The sequence below is a fragment of the Aquarana catesbeiana genome, linkage group LG03, assembly GCF_042186555.1.
Source record: "Aquarana catesbeiana isolate 2022-GZ linkage group LG03, ASM4218655v1, whole genome shotgun sequence".
In the NCBI taxonomy this organism is placed as follows: Eukaryota; Metazoa; Chordata; class Amphibia; order Anura; family Ranidae; genus Aquarana; species Aquarana catesbeiana.
The window spans coordinates 722,347,107-722,366,486 of NC_133326.1; the positions used below are offsets into that span (position 1 = coordinate 722,347,107).

General features: G+C 45.8%; 1 protein-coding gene across 1 annotated transcript in view; it reads left to right on the top strand.

The window, feature by feature from the left end:
- Nucleotides 1-5,802: 5,802 nt before the first annotated feature.
- The window catches only part of LOC141133727 (C-type lectin domain family 10 member A-like), an 85,436-nt gene continuing 71,858 nt past the window's right edge, over nucleotides 5,803-19,380 (top strand). The window contains exons 1-2 of the mRNA XM_073623249.1: nucleotides 5,803-5,916; nucleotides 17,813-17,923. Of these exons, the coding sequence (XP_073479350.1) occupies nucleotides 5,883-5,916; nucleotides 17,813-17,923 (145 nt within the window). The 5' untranslated portion in view covers nucleotides 5,803-5,882. The remainder of the gene's footprint in view (nucleotides 5,917-17,812; nucleotides 17,924-19,380) is intronic.

A 19,380-nucleotide genomic window follows, 5' to 3' on the forward strand; every position in this document is an offset into this window, starting at 1 on the left:
CTTTTCTAGCACAAATTTCCCCTCCTAGCACAAATTCTCTTCCCCTCTCCCAACACAAATCCCCCCCAAATGTACCCCCCTAGAACAAGTCTTACCCCATCTCCCATCATCCTAGCACAAATCCACCCCAATTTCCCCTCCTAGCACTATCCCCCCCACCATATCACCTTTTCTAGCACAAATCCCCCTCCCAGCACAAGTTCCCTTTCTCCCATCCCCATCCTTGCACAAATCCCCCTCCCGCAAATTTCCCCTCCTAGGAAAAATCCCCTCCCCTCCTCTACCATATCACCTTTTCTAGCACAAATCCCCCCTCCAAACCCCCACCCCCCCTCCTATCCCCACCCCAATTTCTCTTCCTTGGAAAAATCTCTCCCTCTCTACCATATCATTTTTTCTAGCACAAATTTCCCCTCCTAGCACAAATTATCTCCCCTCCCAACTCAAATCCCCACAAATTTCCCCTCCTAGAGCAATTCTTACCCCCTGCCCCCTCCAAAACAAATCCCTACCTCCAATCTTCTCATGGTGCCCCCCCACCACACATGATACCACAGTGCCCAGGGCAGCTGTCACTCCTGCCCACCCCTAGTCCCGGCCCTGAAGGTAACTGATCAGCCTCTAACTTCAGCTTGTTCAATTAAAGTGTTTGTAAGGCTTCGTGTTTTATTTTTTTAAAATAACAAACATGTGATATTTACCTCCACTGTGCAGCTCCTTTTGCACAGAGTGGCCCCAAACATCCTCTTCTGGGGTCCCCCAGGGGCTTTCATGGCTCCTCCCCGCATCAGATAACCCCCTAGGAGAAGCGCTCTCCCAGTGGGGAGTTACCTTGCGGGCGCACTCCTGAGTCCATCATTTGCATCCATAGACACGAATGCAGGACTTGGCCCCGCCCCCACTTCATTGGATTCGATTGGCGGCAGTGGGAGCCAATGGCTGCGCTGCTATCAATCTATCCAATCAAGTACCGAGAACCCCGTGGAGAGAGGGATGTAAGGACAGACTCTGCTGGGGGCACCTGATGTAAGGACAGACTCTGCTGGTGGCACCTGATGTAAGGACAGATTCTGCTGGGGGCACCTGATGGCATCTGGTGGCAGGCGACGTAGCAGGTGACACGTCCACGGCTCCCACTGATTCTGGATTATGGTCAGTTGAATGATTTTATTCTATATTACAATGTAATAATAGTAATAATGCGCTTCAATCATCCTGACACCACAACAACCATGGTGCTGGGATGATTGAAGTGCTAACACCAGGTGGTTGGAGTATCTTTATCTGCTGATTTGTTAAGCCCTGGAATACACATTTCTATTGTGGTGTAGAATCTGGGCCTGCTGTCCCTCCATCCCTCTTTCCTTCCTTCTCTCTCCTTCCTTCGCTCCTTTTCTTCTTTCTCTCTCCCTCCCTCTTTTCCCCTTTCTTTCTCCATCTCTCATTCATTTCATACTCTAACCACACCCCCATTTGAACCACGCCCATATAAGCCATGCCCGCTATTTCACGTAAACCACGCCCCTCCTTCGGTGCTGCGCGCACCACATTTTTCTTTTTTTGCTGTTACCTCTACAAACGCATGCCCCGCCCCCTAATTATATTAAGACTCCGCCTACAACCAAAAAATTGCCCCTATAATTTTTTTTTTAATGCTGGCAACTATGGTAATGGTTGGCACTGACTGTTGGCACTAATTGATGACACTGGTGGGCACTGATTGCTAGCACTGATTGATGACACTGATGGGCACTGATTGGTGGCACTGATTGATGACACTGGTGGACACTGATTGCTGGCACTGATTGATGACACTGATGGGCACTGATTGCTGGCACTGATTGCTGGCACTGATTGATGACACTGGTGGGCACTGATTGCTGGCACTGATTGATGACACTGATGGGCACTGATTGCTGGCACTTATTGATGACACTGATGGGCAGTGATTGCTGGCACTGGTGAGCAATGGTTGGCACTGATTGCTGTCACTGATTGATGACACTGGTGGGCACTGATTGCTGGCACTGGTGGGCACTGATTGTTGGCACTGATTGATGACACTGTTGGCGCTATAATGTAATCAGGGCACTGATGATCAGGGCCCTGATTACATGTTTTGCTATCCCCTGTGAGGAGATGCCGCTGATCGGCTCTCCTCGCCACACACTCTGTCAGTGTGAGGTGAGGAGCGCCAATTACCGGGATCTCCGTGTTTACATGTGGCCGGCTGTGATTGGACACAGCCGATCACATGGTTAAAGAGCCGCGGACACGGCTCTTTACAGAAATGCGGGTCACACCGTGTCCTAGCAACACGACGTGGCCACGATCGCCACGCTGCGTGCCCCCCACAGGCGCGTGAGAGCGGAAGTTCTGGGATGACGACATATGATTCCGATACGACCACTTGAAGTCAAATGATGTATCAGGTACGTGATTTGGTGACAAGTGGTTAAAAAAAATAGTTTTTTTTTTTCATTTTTATTTCTTTACAAGCAGAGCAGAGCACTGTACTACTCTAGGAAAGTGATCGATTTTGTTTTATTATTATTATTTACACTATGATTGCTTAAAACAGTGATAATCATTTATATGACTGTCATCCATCCTTGTGCCATTATGTGCAACTGTGATTAGCTGTGATTGACCAGCTATCACATGGCACAGGTGGGCTGTGATTTGCCCTGACACTACTGTGGGCGGTGATGTGAAGAGGGCAGAGGACACTACTGTGGGCGGTGATGTGAGGGGGGCAGAGGACACTACTGTGGTGGGTGATGTGAAGGGGGCAGAGGACACTACTGTGGGCGGTGATGTGAAGGGGGCAGAGGACACTACTGTGGGCGGTGATGTGAAGGGGGCAGAGGACACTACTGTGGGCGGTGATGTGAAGGGGGCAGAGGACACTACTGTGGGCGGTGATGTGAAGGGGGGCAGAGGACACTACTGTGGGGGGTGATGTGAAGGGGGCAGAGGACACTACTGTGGGCGGTGATGTGAAGGGGGCAGAGAACACTAAAGTGGGAGGGTTGATGTGAAGGGGGGCAGGGGACACTACTGTGGGCGGTGATGTGAAGGGGGGCAGAGGACACTACTGTGAGCGGTGATGTGAAGGGGGGCAGGGGACACTACTGTGGGTGGTGATGTGAAGGGGGGCAGAGGACACTACTGTGGGTGGTGATGTGAAGGGGGGCAGGGGACACTACTGTGGGTGGTGATGTGAAGGGGGGCAGGGGACACTACTGTGGGCGGTGATGTGAAGGGGGGCAGAGAACACTACTGTGGGCGGTGATGTGAAGGGGGGCAGGGGACACTACTGTGGGTGGTGATGTAAAGGGGGGCAGAGGACACTACTGTGGGCGGTGATGTGAAGGGGGCAGAGGACACTAAAGTGGGGAGTGATGTGAAGGGGGGCATAGGATGCATTAAGGTGAAAAACACAAGGGTTTACAACCCCTTTAAATTCCCCATCCCCGCAAAAATCTTTGTCCACAGTTCAAATCCTCTCTGCCCATATGCCCCCCGCAAAAACCTCCCCCCCAAAAAAAATCACCTTCTAGGAAAAATCCTCTACCCCTCAAATTTTCCCTCTGAGCACAACCCCCCACACTCCAAATACCCCCCTCACAACACAAGTTCCCCTTCTCCAATCCCCCATCCTAGCACAAATCCCCCCCAATTTCCCCTCCTAGGACAAATCCCTTCCCCCCACTATATCACCTTTTCTAGCACAAATCCCCCCTCATCCCAGTACAAATTCACCCTCCTACTTAAATCCCCCATCCCAGCAAAAATGTTTGCCCCCAGCTCAAATCCTCCGTGCCCATATGCCCCCAGCAGAACCCCCCCCACCAAAAAAATTTAAATTTTACATCTTAGCTAAAATCCTCTACCACTCAAATTTCCTCTCTGAGCACAAATCCTCCCCCCCACTTCAAATCAAGTTCCCCTTTCACCCCACTTCCCTATTATCTTTTCTAGCACAAATCCCCCCCACCTCCCTGCACAAGTTTCTCTTCTCCAATCCCCCATCAGCCGTGCACAATTCTACCCCAATTTTCCCTCCTAGCACCCCCCCCCACATATCACCTTTTCTAGCACAAATCCCCCCTCCCAGCACAAGTTCCCTTTCTCCCATCCCCATGCTAGCACAAATTCCCCTCCCCCAAATTTCCCCTCTTAGTACAAATCCCCTCCCCTCCTCTATCATATCACCTTTTCTAGCACAACCCCCACTCCCCTCCTCTCCAATCCCCCATCATAGCACAAATCCCCACCCCAATTTCTCTTCCTAGGACAAATCTCTCCCACTATACCATATTACCTTTTCTAGCACAAGCCCCCCCCCCCCCACTCCCAGCACAAGTTTACCTTCTCCAATCCCCCATCATCCTAGCACAAATCCCCAATATCCCTTCCTAGCACAATCCCCCCTCAAACATTTTTTCACCCCTGCTAGGACAAATCCCCTCCCCTGCTCTACCATATCAGCTTTTCTAGCACAACCCCCCCCCCCCAATCCCCAGTTCTAGCACAAATCCCCCCCTCCAACCCCCAGTTCTAGCACAAATCCCCACCCCAATTTCTCTACCTAGGAAACATCTCCTCCCCCACCATATCACCTTTTCTAGCACAAATTTCCCCTCCCATCACAAATCCCCCAAATATACCCCCCTAGAACAATTCTTACCCCACCACCCATCATCCTAGCACAAATCCACCCCAATTTCCCCTCCTAGAACAATCCCCCCCCAGCACAAGTTCCCTTTCTCCCATCTCCATCCTAGCACAAATCCCCCCCCCCCCCCCAAAAAAAAAAATTCCCCTCCTAGGACTAATTCCCACCCCTCCTCTACAATATCACCTTTTCTTGCACAAATCCCCCCCTCCGATCCCCGCCCCAATTTCTCTTCCTAGGAAAAATCTCTCCCCCCCCACCTAACATATTACCTTTTCTAGCACAAATTTCCCCTCCTAGAACAAATTACCCCCCAACTCAAATTCCCACAAATGTTCCATCCTAGAGCAATTCTTATCCCCTGCCCCCTCCCAAAACAAATCCCCACCTCCAATCTCCTCATGGTGCCCCCCCACCTCACATGATACCACAGGGCCCAGGGCAACTGCCCCTCCTGCCTACCCCTTGTCCCGGCCCTGAAGGTAACTGATCAGTCTTCAGCTTGTTGAATTAAAGTGATTGTAAGGCTTTGTGTTTTATTTTTTTTAAATAGCAAACATATCATACTTATCTCTGCTGTGCAGCTCGTTTTGCAGTGTGGCCCCGATCATCATCTTATGGGGTCCCCGGCGGCTTTCGTGGCTCGTCCTCGCATAAGATAACCCCCTAGAAGGAGGAGCGATCTCCCAGTGGGGGGTTACCTTGCGGACGCACTCCCAAGTCCAGCATTTGTGCCCATAGCCGCTGAATGCATGACTTGGCCCCGCCCCCCGGTGCCCGCTCCATTGGATCAAAAGCTGAGAACCCCGAGCAGAGAGGGAGAGCGCGTCTCTGCCGAGGAAATTTATGGGGCTCGGTAAAACGGGGGGGGGGGGGTGGCGGTCACTTTTTTTTTGAATGTTACTTTTGATGAGGAGTAATGCACAATCATTTATTATAAATCAGAGTCCAGAAACTGCTGAGATAACATATCATGTTCAGAAGCGGAACACATTTTTCTGCAGTAATATTATACAGAATATTGCAGAAATTCACACACTTCCCCTTTGTTTTTTTTAGCATTTTTTTTGTAAACTTTGCAAAATTTAAAAAAAGTGAAAAACAGGGAAACACTTTCTTTTAAGAAGGTTATAAAAATAACAACGTTTGTTGAAGACGCAGATTGTGCAGAACACGGGATTGGGTTTGACCGCATCGTACAATGAGAGGAGCTGAGAAACTGGAGATGGAAACAGGTAGGTGGTAGATGTGATCATTGACTAATAATGAGGGGGAGGGGGGAGAGATCCTGCAAAAATAACATGAGATATCCTTAATTATTCACATAAAATAGTTTTGTTAAGTCTGTTTAATTAGAGTAAAGAATTTTAGAAACACTTATAGCCAGCACTGACTGGCATCACTAATGGGCACTAGTGGCACTTGTGGGCACTGGTGGGTACTAATTGCTGGCACTGGTGGGCAATGGTGGGCACTGATTGCTGGCACTGGTGGGCAATGGTGGGCACTGATTGCTGGCACTGGTGGGCACTGATTGCTGGCACTGGTGGGCAATGGTGGGCACTGATTAATGACACTGGTGGGCAATGGTGGGCACTGATTGCTGGCACTGGTGGGCACTGATTGCTGGCACTGGTGGGCACTGATTGCTGGCACTGGTGGGCAATGGTGGGCACTGATTGCTGGCACTAGTGGGCACTGATTGCTGGCACTGGTGGGCACTGATTGCTGGCAATGGAGGGCACTGATTGCTGGGACTGGTGGGCACTGATTGCTGGCACTGGTGGGCAATGGTGGGCACTGATTAATGACACTGGTGACACTTTAATGTAACAAGGGCATTGATGATCATAGCAAAAAGGACGGAGCACCCACAGAGGGCGTGTGGGACTTTAAATGAGGTTACATCTGAGATGTACCTCCATCCCATATTTGGGTACAGAGAAAGGACATTGGGACTTTAAATGAAGCAGTGGACTGGTTAGGGTAAAAAAAAAAAAAATGTTGCAATTGAACAAGTAATTTTGCATATGTGTATTGAGTAATAGATATCATAGATGAGGTAGCATGTAAATAGCACATAGCATAACCAAGTAGCATAAGTAAACAATGTTGATATACTGACACATAGCAATACATGATTAAAATCAAAACAAAATAGTGTATATGAACACAAGAGGCTGAGCAGCCCATAACAAGTAATATCATGAGTAAAGCATTGAAGTGTCATATAAAAGATATGTCAGATAGGGATCCTATTAGCGCATATAGCTACATCCTTGATTCCCGACGCGTTTCCTGTGAAAACACTTCCTCAGGGGAGGATGCTAATACGATACGATACGAACAGTATCCCATGGCTCAGCTCTCGCGCACATCACAGCTCGGTAGAATTCGTAAATACCCAGAATGGACACTTTGTCTCTTCTGGTCGTATCAAGTTAATCACCTGATTAGTCTATATCCTATTGCTTCAGATACCCTTTAGCATCCGCCCCTAAGGAAGTGTTTTCACAGGAAACGCGTCAGGAATCAAGGATGTAGCTATATGCGCTAATAGGATCCCTATCTGACATATCTTTTATATGACACTTCAATGCTTTACTCATGATATTACTTGTTATGGGCTGCTCAGCCTCTTGTGTTCATATACACTATTTTGTTTTGATTTTAATCATGTATTGCTATGTGTCATTATATCAACATTGTTTATGTATGCTACTTGGTTATGCTATGTGCTATGTACATGCTACCTCATCTATGATATCTATTACTTAATACACATATGCAAAATTACTTGTTCAATTGCAACATTTTTTTTTTCCCTAACCAGTCCACCGCTTCATTTAAAGTCCCAATGTCCTTTCTCAGGGCACTGATGATCAGTGCCCTGATTATGTTTTGTTATCCCTGGGAGGAGATGCTGCTGATCGGCTCTCCTCACCACACACTCTGTCAGTGTGAGGCTGTGATTGGACATAAAGGTCACTTATCTCTCTATGGGGGACGTCCAGCAATGCTGGAAGACATAAGCTGGGTATCATCCGCTTTAGAGTTATGGGTATTTTCAGTGAGGATGTGGGAGTCTGTTTCCACTGGGAGGTTATGAATTTCCACCAGGTAAGAGTGGCGGCTTTGAGTGTAAGTGGTAGATGTTGTGGGATATTGCCTCTAGGGCCTGTACTATATAGCCAATTTTTTTTAGGTTGTGCCCTGGCACCATTGTTCCAGTTTGCACCAGTGGGTACTATAAGTTGATCAGAACCAGCTTCTCACCTGTGCTAGGATTGCAGATTGATAGTAGTCTTTGATTTCCACTAGTCCGGAGCCTCCCCCTAACCTGTATTTGATGAGAATACTGTGCGCTCTGCGGGGTGTTTTCCCTTGCCATATATAAGAGTTTAGATGTTTTTGTAAGGAGGAAAGGTAGGAGAGTGGGATATGAATAGGCAGAGTTCAGAAGAAGTACAACAGCTGTGGAAGTAGTTTCATTTTGAATGCTGCTAGGTGGCCTGCACATGAAAATTTAAATTTGGCTAGGTTATCAAGGTCCCTCACCATTTGTCATCTCAAAGGTATATAGTTTTCTTTGTACAATCCTTTGGTGGACTTATTTAGTTAGAGTAAAACCCAGGTAACCTATGTCTGTATCATTCCACGCATATGGGTACTTCAATTGTACCCAGTTGCGTGTCGTACCATCTATGTTGAGGTCCAGGATATGACATTTGGTTGTGTTCACCTTATAATAGGAAACATTGCCAAACTGTGTCAGCACATCTTGTACCGCAGCCAGGGAAGACGAGGGGTTTGTGAGCATTAGAATTACATCATCTGCAAAGAGACTAATTTTGTGTTCTTGTGAGCCAATCCAGCAATTTGGTGGTGTGATCTAATGTATTCAGCAAGGGGTACCATGACCATGTTTAAAATCAGAGGGGATAGAAGACACCCCTGTCTGATGCTGTTAGAAATGTGAAAAGGGTGGAGAGCATTTTTGAAACATAAACCTGAGCTGAGGGGTTGGAATAAAGTGCCATGATGGCTGAGAGAATACTATTTTTGAATCCAAACTTCTGGAGGACAGCTCTCAGATGCGTCCAGTGCACCCCGTCGAACGCCTTCTCTGCATCCAAAGAGAGAAGCAGAGAAAGCACTCGAGTGCATTCTGCCAAATTAATAATGTTTATTAGGCGCCTGGTTGCATCCGAGGCCTGCCTCCCCGCAGAGAAGCTGGTTTGGTCCTTGTTGATTAGGTTAGGTAATATATGCATAAATCTAGAGGCGATGAGTTTAGCATAAACCTTGATATCCAAATTAAGAAGGGAAATGGGATGGAAATTTTGGAGGGGGACGTTGGGCCCTTCCCTGGCTTTGATAGTAAAACAATCAATGCTCTCAATATGTCTTCAGGTAACACAAAGGAGGAGGCATTGTCATTAATCAGGTTGTAAAGATATGAGGCTAGGATTAGTTTTGTATTGCTTATAGTATTCACCTGGAAGCCCATCAGGGCCAGGAGTATTGTTGTTTGGCAGAGATTCAATGGCGGAGTAAATCTCATCTAGGGTAAAAGGTTTGTTTAACGTGGTCAGTTCCTCATTTGATAGGGATGGAAGTTTGATGTTGTTAGGTCTGAGTCTGGTGTTGTGGTGTCTGTATCTTCTTTGATATTATAAAGGGAATTATAATATGTGCTGAAGGCGTCTGCTATCTTCTGGAGTCTACCAGTTTGATTTTCGTTATAGGGTTAGAAAGGGAATCTTAGCTTTATTCCTCACACCTCTAATATGTGTGGCCATGGCTTTACCAGCTTTATTGCTTGTGTTGTAGTAGGTGGCTCGTAATTTCCTCTGTGACTTTTCGTAAGATTCTAGCAGGAGAGTTCTAAGTTCCTGCCGAAGGGAAAGCAACTGTTTCTTGTGGTCACAGTGTGGTTGGGATTTGTTCAGATCTTCTATTCTGTTAATAGAAGAGAGTAATTGTTCAAGACGCTGCATCCTCCTTTTTCTTTGGTTGTGAGCTAATTTGGAGCAGCACACCCTTGGCAAATGCCTTGTGGGCATTCCATAAAGTTGTAACCTCCCTCACAGAGCTTACATTGTGTTAAAAAACTCTAGTTCTTTATTTATAAGGGGAAGAACTGAGGATAAAGGTATTGGCTCACCAGATTTTAGGAGTAGTAAAGTGGGGGCTTGCATGTAGGGATATGCAGATGGGAGCATGGTCTGACCAGGAGATGGAGGAGATGTCAGAGCTGCACACTGCTTGAAGTAACCGCTTGTTCAGCAGAAAGTGGTCAATGCATGAGTAAGAGTTATGTGTCGCTGAAAAGAAAGTGTAGTCACATTCTTGTGGGTGATGGCAGCGCCAAACATCAAATAGGTCATTGGCATGAATGAATGTGGACATAGGGGACTGTAGTCTCAGGTGTCAGGAGGAGTCCATTTGGTAGTCGAGAGCTATGTTGAAGTCTCCACATAGGATAAGGTGGCCTTTTTGTAGTAGGCGGATCCGCTTAATAATTTTCCAAGAAACATATTTGACCGGAATTGGGGGCATAGAGAGAGACTAGTGTATAGACAATAGACTCAATCTTGCAAACTAGGATTATAAAGCGGCCATTTGGGTCCAAGTTACTATCCAGAAGTTGAAAGGCTACAGTATCATGTATGACAATAAGTACATCTCTTTTTTTGTCTGGGCTGTTAGCTGTAAAGATGTGGGGGAAGGCTTTTGCCCTGCACACACGGTCGGACATTGAACAGACATTGCGACAACAAAATCCATGGATTTTTTCTGACGGATGTTGGCTAAAACTTGTCTTGCATACACACGGTCACACAAAGTTGTTGGAAAATCCGATCGTTCTAAACGCGGTGACGTAAAACACGTACGTTGGGACTATCAACGGGGCAGTAGCCAATAGCTTTCGTCTCTTAATTTATTCTGAGCATGTGTGGCACTTTGTGCGTCGGATTTGTGTAAACACGATCGGAATTTCCGACAACGGATTTTGTTGTCGGAAAATTTTATAGCAAGCTCTCAAACTTTGTGTGTCGGAAATGTGTGATGAAGCCTACACCGGGTCAGAATTTCCGACAACAAGGTCCTATCACCCATTTTCCGTTGGAAAATCCGACCGTGTGTACAGGGCATTTGTGTGTACATTGTGGCACAGATGTGCTTTGGAAATAAGTCTCTTGTGTGCAGAGGATGTCACACCTAAGCGCTGAAGCGGTCTTCCACAAGGAGGCTCTTTTGGCTGGGTGATTTAACCCTTTGGCATTAAGGGATCATATAACAGAGAGGGCGACCAACTCGCCTAGGAAGGAGGAAAAAGCCGTGCCACATCCAATGAATCATAAACATAAAACAACGGGTTCCCCTAAGTGGACTTTCCCGGCACTTGCACAGAGTTAGAAAAAATATAGGAGTATAGACTAATGTACAATATAAAAGAATATATATTTATTTAGTAAGGAAATACATTTGTTAAAAACAGAGTGGATATCCTAAGTAGCATAATGGTAATACTTAGTAGACATAATAGACATCAAACAGTAAACAATGATGAGGGAAACAGAGAGACTCTTTTCAAGCTCGACGCGTTTCGGGGTATTTAATATTTGTTGGGTCCTTCTTCAGGGGCATAGTTGAAAAGAGGGGTTCATCTGGATTAATTGAAAAAAATGGTGCATGAGTCAGATATTGTAATAAAACTACCACTGGATATCTGTTAGGAGGTTTGAATGATCCATTGATCACCTACCTGAAAAAGTTTCATTGTTAACTTCTGAAAAGGAGATTTTTATTAAAAAAGGGACCACGAGAAAAGGCAATATGGGATGGTGGGCAGTTGTGGTATAGTAGGTACGGGTGCTGTTCTTAGGTGGTAAAAGCTAGAAGTTGGTAAGCAGCAATCTCCACAGGGGGATGTACCAGTTCACCCATCCCGCCCGACCCGGGCGCGCATAAGCCAAAGCGATATACTGGGGTCGAGGGAGGCGCCCCTAAAAATAAAAAGTTAAGGTACCATAAAAAGGGGATCCAATATGAATGCCTTAGAAAAAGGTTAAAGGACAAACTGATGTAGAAGGAACTTAAAAAATAGGGTACATGTTCAAAGTACTACATGCACAAGCAATATTTTTCAAGGCTCAATGCAAAAAAAGTATACTTAGTGCAAGTCAATGAGTATAAGTTTTGTATAGCTTGTGATGCTCAGAGTCTTTGGTGTATACACAATATTGTAAGAAATCATTACATAGGAAATAAATTTAGTATATGCCAATGAGTACATGGTATGCATAGATTATAAATAGTTATATAGTTCCATGTTAAGGAACTTGAAGTGGTGTTACCAATTATAGCATAACAGCATATGGTAAGTTTGTAGGAGTTGAGTATGTTACTAGATCAGCCATATATACTATGCTTAGCTTGCAGGGAACACAGATTTTGCGGACTGGAAAGCAGCAAAAAGGTGTCAGCATACAAAAATGTAGCTATGTAGGTGCAACAATGAGGGGAAAAATACTGAAGATGTAACAGTAATCCCAAATAGGAGGGTAATGGAAGAAGTGAATAAATACCTTAAGTAGATTATTTGTAGGTTCGGCTAACCATGCATCCCAGCATCCGGCATGTAAAGCGCCTTGACTGGGAATGAGTGGAGCCGATTTAAGTAATGGACGGGCTCCAATCAGTCGGCGTCGGAACGACGCACAGCTGTGTTGTGGAGCCCGTCAGCTGGGAAGCCTCGTAGAGACCCCTCGAGGCGAGGATGCGCGGCACCGCCCCTACCGCGCATTCGCGAACGTCATGACGTTGGGGCGACGTCGCGCACACCCGCCCCACCGACACGGAAGTGCCCTTCCGGTGAACTGAGCATGCTCGCCGGAGTGGCAACATGGAGGCAATGGGCGTGGATGGAAGAGCGCCCTGGTACCTCCCATGGCGCCGCCCTGGGAACAGACCTGGGCGGCTTTCCGTGCCGGGCAATCGCTCGGGCCACACGCTCCCCGGGAGGGGCGGGGAAAGGGGGACCAGATACAAAGACAGAGAACATATAAAAGTAAATTCCTAAAGAATGGAGATGTTAATTACATAATCGCCAACCCGAACCAGGGCATTTATAATAGATATGCATAAGTAATAAGGATTAAAAAGCAGCACAAAGGAGTTTTAAACCCATGAGAATAGAATGTAATTCTGAGCTCATCAGTACCTAATCAGGGTGGTCTCTTTGAAATGGGCAGGGACTGGGATGCAGTAAAGGTAGTGAGTATTGGACAAAGGCAGACACAATCTAATACATTATATATTAACAATAAGCAATAGAGAGATCTATATACCTAATCCATTCTAGTAATAACAGGATAAACATAACGGTCATTACATTCAGATGTTGTATTATGCATGAACATAACGAGAGGGAGAATATGAATCAGACATTGAATGAGAAAAGACCTAACCTTAGTTGAGAGTACATCAAATGATAAAACAAAGTGTACAACAGTAACCAACAAGTAATATGTTAACAAATGGATGGTTCCTGTAGGGAACCCCCAAGCTGATTCTGTATGTCAAATACGTGGCCCCATATAATACATGGTGGTATGATGTTATAGTACAATAAGTAGTTTGGGTATAAATTATCGATGGTTAAGTGTTCATTGGGAGCTGAGGGGGGGGGGGGGGGGTAGAGAGGGGCAGTAAATATCACCACACTCCCCCACACCCCTCAGGGTAAAAAAAACTGTAAGTCAATGGAATACACGCATATAGAACCGATAATACGGCCTTCCCAACGGAGATAACTGTAGAAAAAAGAGGGGGTTCACGTATATGGCAGAACGCACAGCTTGGTGTACACATCAGACACAGAAAGAAGAACAACTAAATGATGTTACCAACAGTTGAGAGAATAGAAATGGAATAGTTCCCACAATATAGGGGGAAAGAGGAGGAGAGACAAGTGACATCCAGCTAACCTCTGTTGTTAGGTTGTGAACTAGGGGAAGGGAGGGGGGGGGAGGGGGGGGAAGGCCAGGTATATATGTTAGTAATCATGAAATTATTTTTCCATTCCACCGGAGTTAAAACCCTCTGGGAATGGTTTAAAACAGACGGCCTCGTTGAGGCCTGGGGACATAGTGGCCTTCAGTAGATGGATCCATTTTAGTTCTCTCTGGAGTAAGATTTTATTCCAGTCACCCCCTCTGGGGCTGGGATGTATACGATCCAAAATTAAGAATTTAATGTGGGGAAACTTGCCTCCATATACCAGTGACACGTGTCGACCCAGGGGGAGATCAGGGTCGGCCGTTTTCATGGATACAATGTGCCTGTATGCTCTTCGCCAAAACTCTAGTTTAGTCTTTCCTATGTAAAAGCAACCACAGTTGCACTGGAGTAGATAAACCATTCCAGTGGTTCTGCAGTTTGCGAAATGTTTTGGAGATTTTCCTTACTAAATAAATATATATTCTTTTATATTGTACATTAGTCTATACTCCTATATTTTTTCTAACTCTGTGCAAGTGCCGGGAAAGTCCACTTAGGGGAACCCGTTGTTTTATGTTTTTGGCATTAAGGGATAGCATTTTAAGTCCCATTGGTATGTGTGGAGTGCTGGGTTGAAGATTCTGTACTCACAGTTAGGATGCGTATGCGGTAGTTGATGGACCAGATTACCAGGAAGCCTGGGAGATAATTTCCACTTGCAGGGAGGGTCGGGTGGGGGTAACCATTCGACAAGCAGACAAAGTGGATGGTGTGTTCCATAGGATATTCAAAAGAAGAAAGGAAAGATATGGAGAGTTGTAACAAAACAAAGCAAAATAAATACAGACAGCGGTGGCATATGCTGTGACTAGGCCGCTGTGGGTAATCAATGGGGATAGTGTCCATGAGAACAAAGCTAGGCACTCTGTGGCGACATCCGGGGCAGAGGGCTAATATGTTGAAGGATGGAACTAAATTCCAAGGAGGGGGACCCTGTGAGCAATTATTTGTTCCTGCGTTGCAAGTGATGGGTGGATTTATGCCGGGGGGTGTTACTCTCCCTGGGGGGGTTTATGCATAGCCGCTTGTGGTGGTGGCTCAGGAATGATGCTCCAGGTATGGAGAATATCTAAGCCCTTATTCACAGAGGTGATAGTATGAGATACACAATTTCTTTCCACAATGAATTTGGTGGGATTGCCCCATTTGTAGGGGATGTTGTGATTACAACATGCTTTTGTCACTGTGGCAAGTTGCCTCTTTATGTCCAAGGTGTATTTGGAGAGCTCCACATAGGGAGCTGGAAACTGGCCAATTTACCTGGATTTTGCTAGGAGTTGCTCTTTAATGTGAAAAAAGTGTATGCACATGATGACATCCCGTGGAATGGTTTCTATCAAATGATTCAGTTTAGGCAGGCGGTGTATGCAGTCAATGGTTAGGTCCAAAGGAGTTGTGTCAAGTAGAAGGGAATTGAACAATTCAGTGGCGTAGCGTTTTAAATCGCCAGGTTGCACTGACTCTGGGATCCCCCTTAGCTTTAAATTATTACTCTGGACCTATCTTCTAAATCCGCAATTTTTGCTTTCATCCACTGTCTGTCTTCTAAGTTGTCATCATAAGCATCCACCAGGTCATTTATTGTAGTATTGATTTCTCCCAGAGGAGAACTTATGGGTCAGAGTGTCAAAATCAGCATGCAGAGAATTCTGCAGTGATACTAGCATATCCTTCAGCAATGTGTCCATCACTGGCTGATTAGAGGTAGGAAATGGAAGCTATAGAGGAGTGGTGGGGAGATTGCATCATGTGTTCAGGGACAGCATGGCTCACCTCTGATTCTTGTGAACTGTCATTCAAGCACATTCTAGCTTTAGCAGGACTGGCACACAGCTGGCTGGGTGATGAGGGTGGTTTTGGTGAAAAGCCCTCATTTTGGAATCCTTCAGTCCCAGGCTGGTCATCTGGCAGGTCTGTGTAGGAGCCCATTCTGAGAGAGGAGGAGGCAGGGGCCAAGGTGGCGGAGTCATCTTGTCAGCCTCCTCACATGGGCAGAAGGAAGAATTTGGTTAGCTTCTGCCGGCGCCAATCGTCCTTTCTCTTCCTGGCCATATCAGTGGTGTTCCTGCGGGTGTCAGTCAGGTGCTGAGGTATGTCAGTTGCGGCTCGGGTCCCCCAAACCTCGCTGGAAGCCCTAAATGCTCCGGAGCTCGGATCCTATGCTGCCATACAGTGCATGCGCTGGCCACACCCGACTCAATCCTTTGCTTCTTTCTCCCTCCATCCCCCTCTGTCTTTATATCCTTCTTTCTTTCCTTCTTTTTTTCCCCTCTATCCCCCTCTCTTTCTTTCTATCCTTTCTCATCCCCCTCTCTTTCCTTCTTTCTTTCCTCCTTCATCCCCCTCTCTTTCTACCTCCATCCTCCTCTCTTTCTACCTCCATCGATCCATCCCCTTTATTTCTCTCTTTCTGTGACAGCTTGCCAGAATAGGTAGGATCTGTGAGAGCAGCTTCCCTGCGCAGCTCTGCTTGAGGAGAACATATCTTATTTATTCATTACTGCCCCTATACTGTATCCTCCTGCACTGTGCCCACTTACATACCCCCTGTACTGTGCCCTCCTGCCCCCTGTACTGTCCACTTACTCTCCCCCTGTGGTGTACTCTCCTGCACTGTACCCTCCTAATACAGTTCCTTTTTATCACTTGAATTATTTTTCCCCATTATGGGTGTAAGTGGGCCTCATGTCTAAGTTTTGCCAAAGGCCTCACAAAGCCTCTGAAGGCAGGAGTCTAGTGAAGGGGGAAGCCTAATAGTAGGTTTGTAGCAGCAATATAGGAAACGGACTGAATTTAAGTTACAAGTGCAGTGGACCTTGCTGGGTTTGGCATCACAACCTATATTATGCCATGTCAGTGGAGCCTAGTACAAAGGGGTAGAGACATAAAGTTAGTTTAGGGGACAATTTTTCTGCCCTAGCATCAGCAGGCCAGGGGGGCCAGTCTAGGAGGAATTTTGTCATGGTTAGATTGACTTTGGTGAACATGTGTTCCAGGTGCATGTGTTGGTTGACAGTGGCTATAGCTTGTTGAAGGGTTGGAAGGGTACTGCTTTTCCATTTACAGGCTATGGTTAGACGAGCAGCAATGAGGATGTGTGTCAGGATAGGATGGGAATGTCTTGGCTAATCTTCTAAACCCAAGGCCAACCGCGGTAGTAATATTTCTCTCATACCAGCAATATGATTAATCAAAGACTAAATGTCTGTCCAGAATTGTGCGAGACCTGAGCATGTCAGTTTCAACATTTATCATGTAAAGTCACCCTTGAGCTCCAGTCAGGGACTTTGCCTAGGGGCCCTCCAGCTGTCGCGGAACTACAAGTCCCATGGGGCATTGCAAGGCTAACAGGAACAAGCATGACTCCCAAGGGAAGTGGCATGATGGAACTTGCAATCCCGCAACAGCTGGACGGCCAGTTTGAGCACCCATGGCCTAGGATGAGATGATGCCACCAGTCTGATGGAAGGAATATTGAGTGGAGAGTATACATCGCTCTCAGAGAGCTCCATTATATCTGCATTGCATTGCCTGAATATCCTCCCTGGAATCTTAGGTTTTCATATGAAGGTCTCTGTTACTCAATAGATCAACATTGTGAGGACGATGTATATGCCAACACATGTGATCTCAATGGACGGAGGATGAGGAATACATCAACAGCCAAAGGTGAGTTATTATAATGAGGGGTATCCTCTTCATCCATTATAGACAGCTGAGGACCCGAGTCTTCATTTATAGGACATATGTCTACTAATACTGCTATACTGGATCTATAAACCAAATGAACCAATCAGATATCACCTCTTACTATCTCTGTATAGAGGTAATAAAAGCCAGTATCTCATTGGTTGCCATGCTTCAGTATAAATTTCACACCCAGATATGATATACTGTATGCTGCGTGACATAATATATTGATATATGTGAAATAACAATGTGATAGAGATATACTGTATAACACAGATAAATATAAAATTTCTTTACGTGAGATAAGAATTCTGGAGGATCATTATACCTGCTGATACACGCAGGGTTATTCACTATCCTCTCTGTCTGTAGAGATTCCGGCTGCCAGGAGTAGAAAGCACCAGGTTATACTGATCCTGGGGGTCCTCCTAATATTGGTCTTCATTATTGTGGTCACCCTCATGAGTTTCCTCTTCATTTACTGTGAGTATCTCTATTATAATTATCATTTGGTTTATTACATGAAACTAAAAGACAAAGGAAAACTGTACTATTTTAGCATTGGCAGTGCAGGGATGTATTTACCATAATTGCATTCAGGGGTTGGAGGTGGGAGGGGGTTGGTGCCTGGGGGGGGGCTAGAGGAAACAACACCAAGCCTGAAAATGTACAAATTGTGATAATGTTTCCTTATTTTTTCTTCTCTGTTCTGTTCACCTCTGGACACTGATGATTGTATTCAGGAAGAAAATGTAAGGGTGTGCAGAGGGCTTGCAGGGTGTGTAAGGTTAAGGGGTGTGAGAGATGTTAGAGGGAACTACACACAGGCGATGTAGGGTTCAGGAGATGAGTAGTGAAGAGGGAAGTTGGTGCACGGAATGTAAGAGGAAGGGGCGTGCATGGGATGTAGAAAGAAATACAGGGCCACCACTAAATCATGGGACCCTGTACAGGTCTACTAGCTGTAAGCCAAAAGGTTTAGGTTGTTCACTGTGGAGAAACATGGCAGCTTCCTGCTAATAATGGTTGCTAGGGGAGCAGCAGATGCAGGCACCCACCATGAGCTTAGCATCTGAGGCCATGTAGATGAATGGACTGGGAGATGCCAATGGTTGCTAAGGATGTGTTTGGGACAGGCACCCACTGCATTCTCAGCAAACACTGACATCACATGGCTCCACTTGCTTACATATATAAAATATTTCCTCTACCTTTTGCATGTGTGTGTGAGGATTAGTGATGTGTGAATGTGCTTGAACTTGGCTCACATTCAGAGAATGCAACAAAATATCCTCAAAGTGCAAATGTTAATGCACACCCTACTGAAGTTATTCTGAGGTGATTATTAAAGTTTTTTCTGGCCATTGTCAAGGCTAATAGGCAAGTGATAGGCAAACAAGATGGGCACTGCCAAGGGGAACATATACCAATGTAAGATCTTTAAAAAAAAAAGATAGTTCAGTGGGGAGTGGATTTTTTTTTAAGACTTAAATTAAAACATTACAAATGCACAAGTCCTTTAAATAACATGACTGGTGAATGCCCTAAACCTGCCTGTGAAATCAGGCACCTGTAGGAGGTATTAAAGTGTTATTTCAAAAGAAGAAAATGTGCTGCTAAATGATAGTTCCAATCCGTCTCCTGTTTCTCTTTGTAAGATAAGTGGGATCCCTGATGATATCATTGACGCCATAGTGTCATGGTCATATAGGATCAATGGTGTCATCCAGACAAAAAGGAAAAGAGAGAGGCAGCAAGTGTATGGCCTTCATGCACTAAAACAGTCCTTATTCCCTCATCAGTTGGTGGATCCCTTGCCACAGAGGGCCCCCTTAGTAAGGCACTATGTCTCTATTTTGATGGGAACAAGGGCCTCATCCACACAATTTTGGGCCATGGTAGTGAGGATTTGCAGGGGGGTTTATAAGAATCTGCAAGCC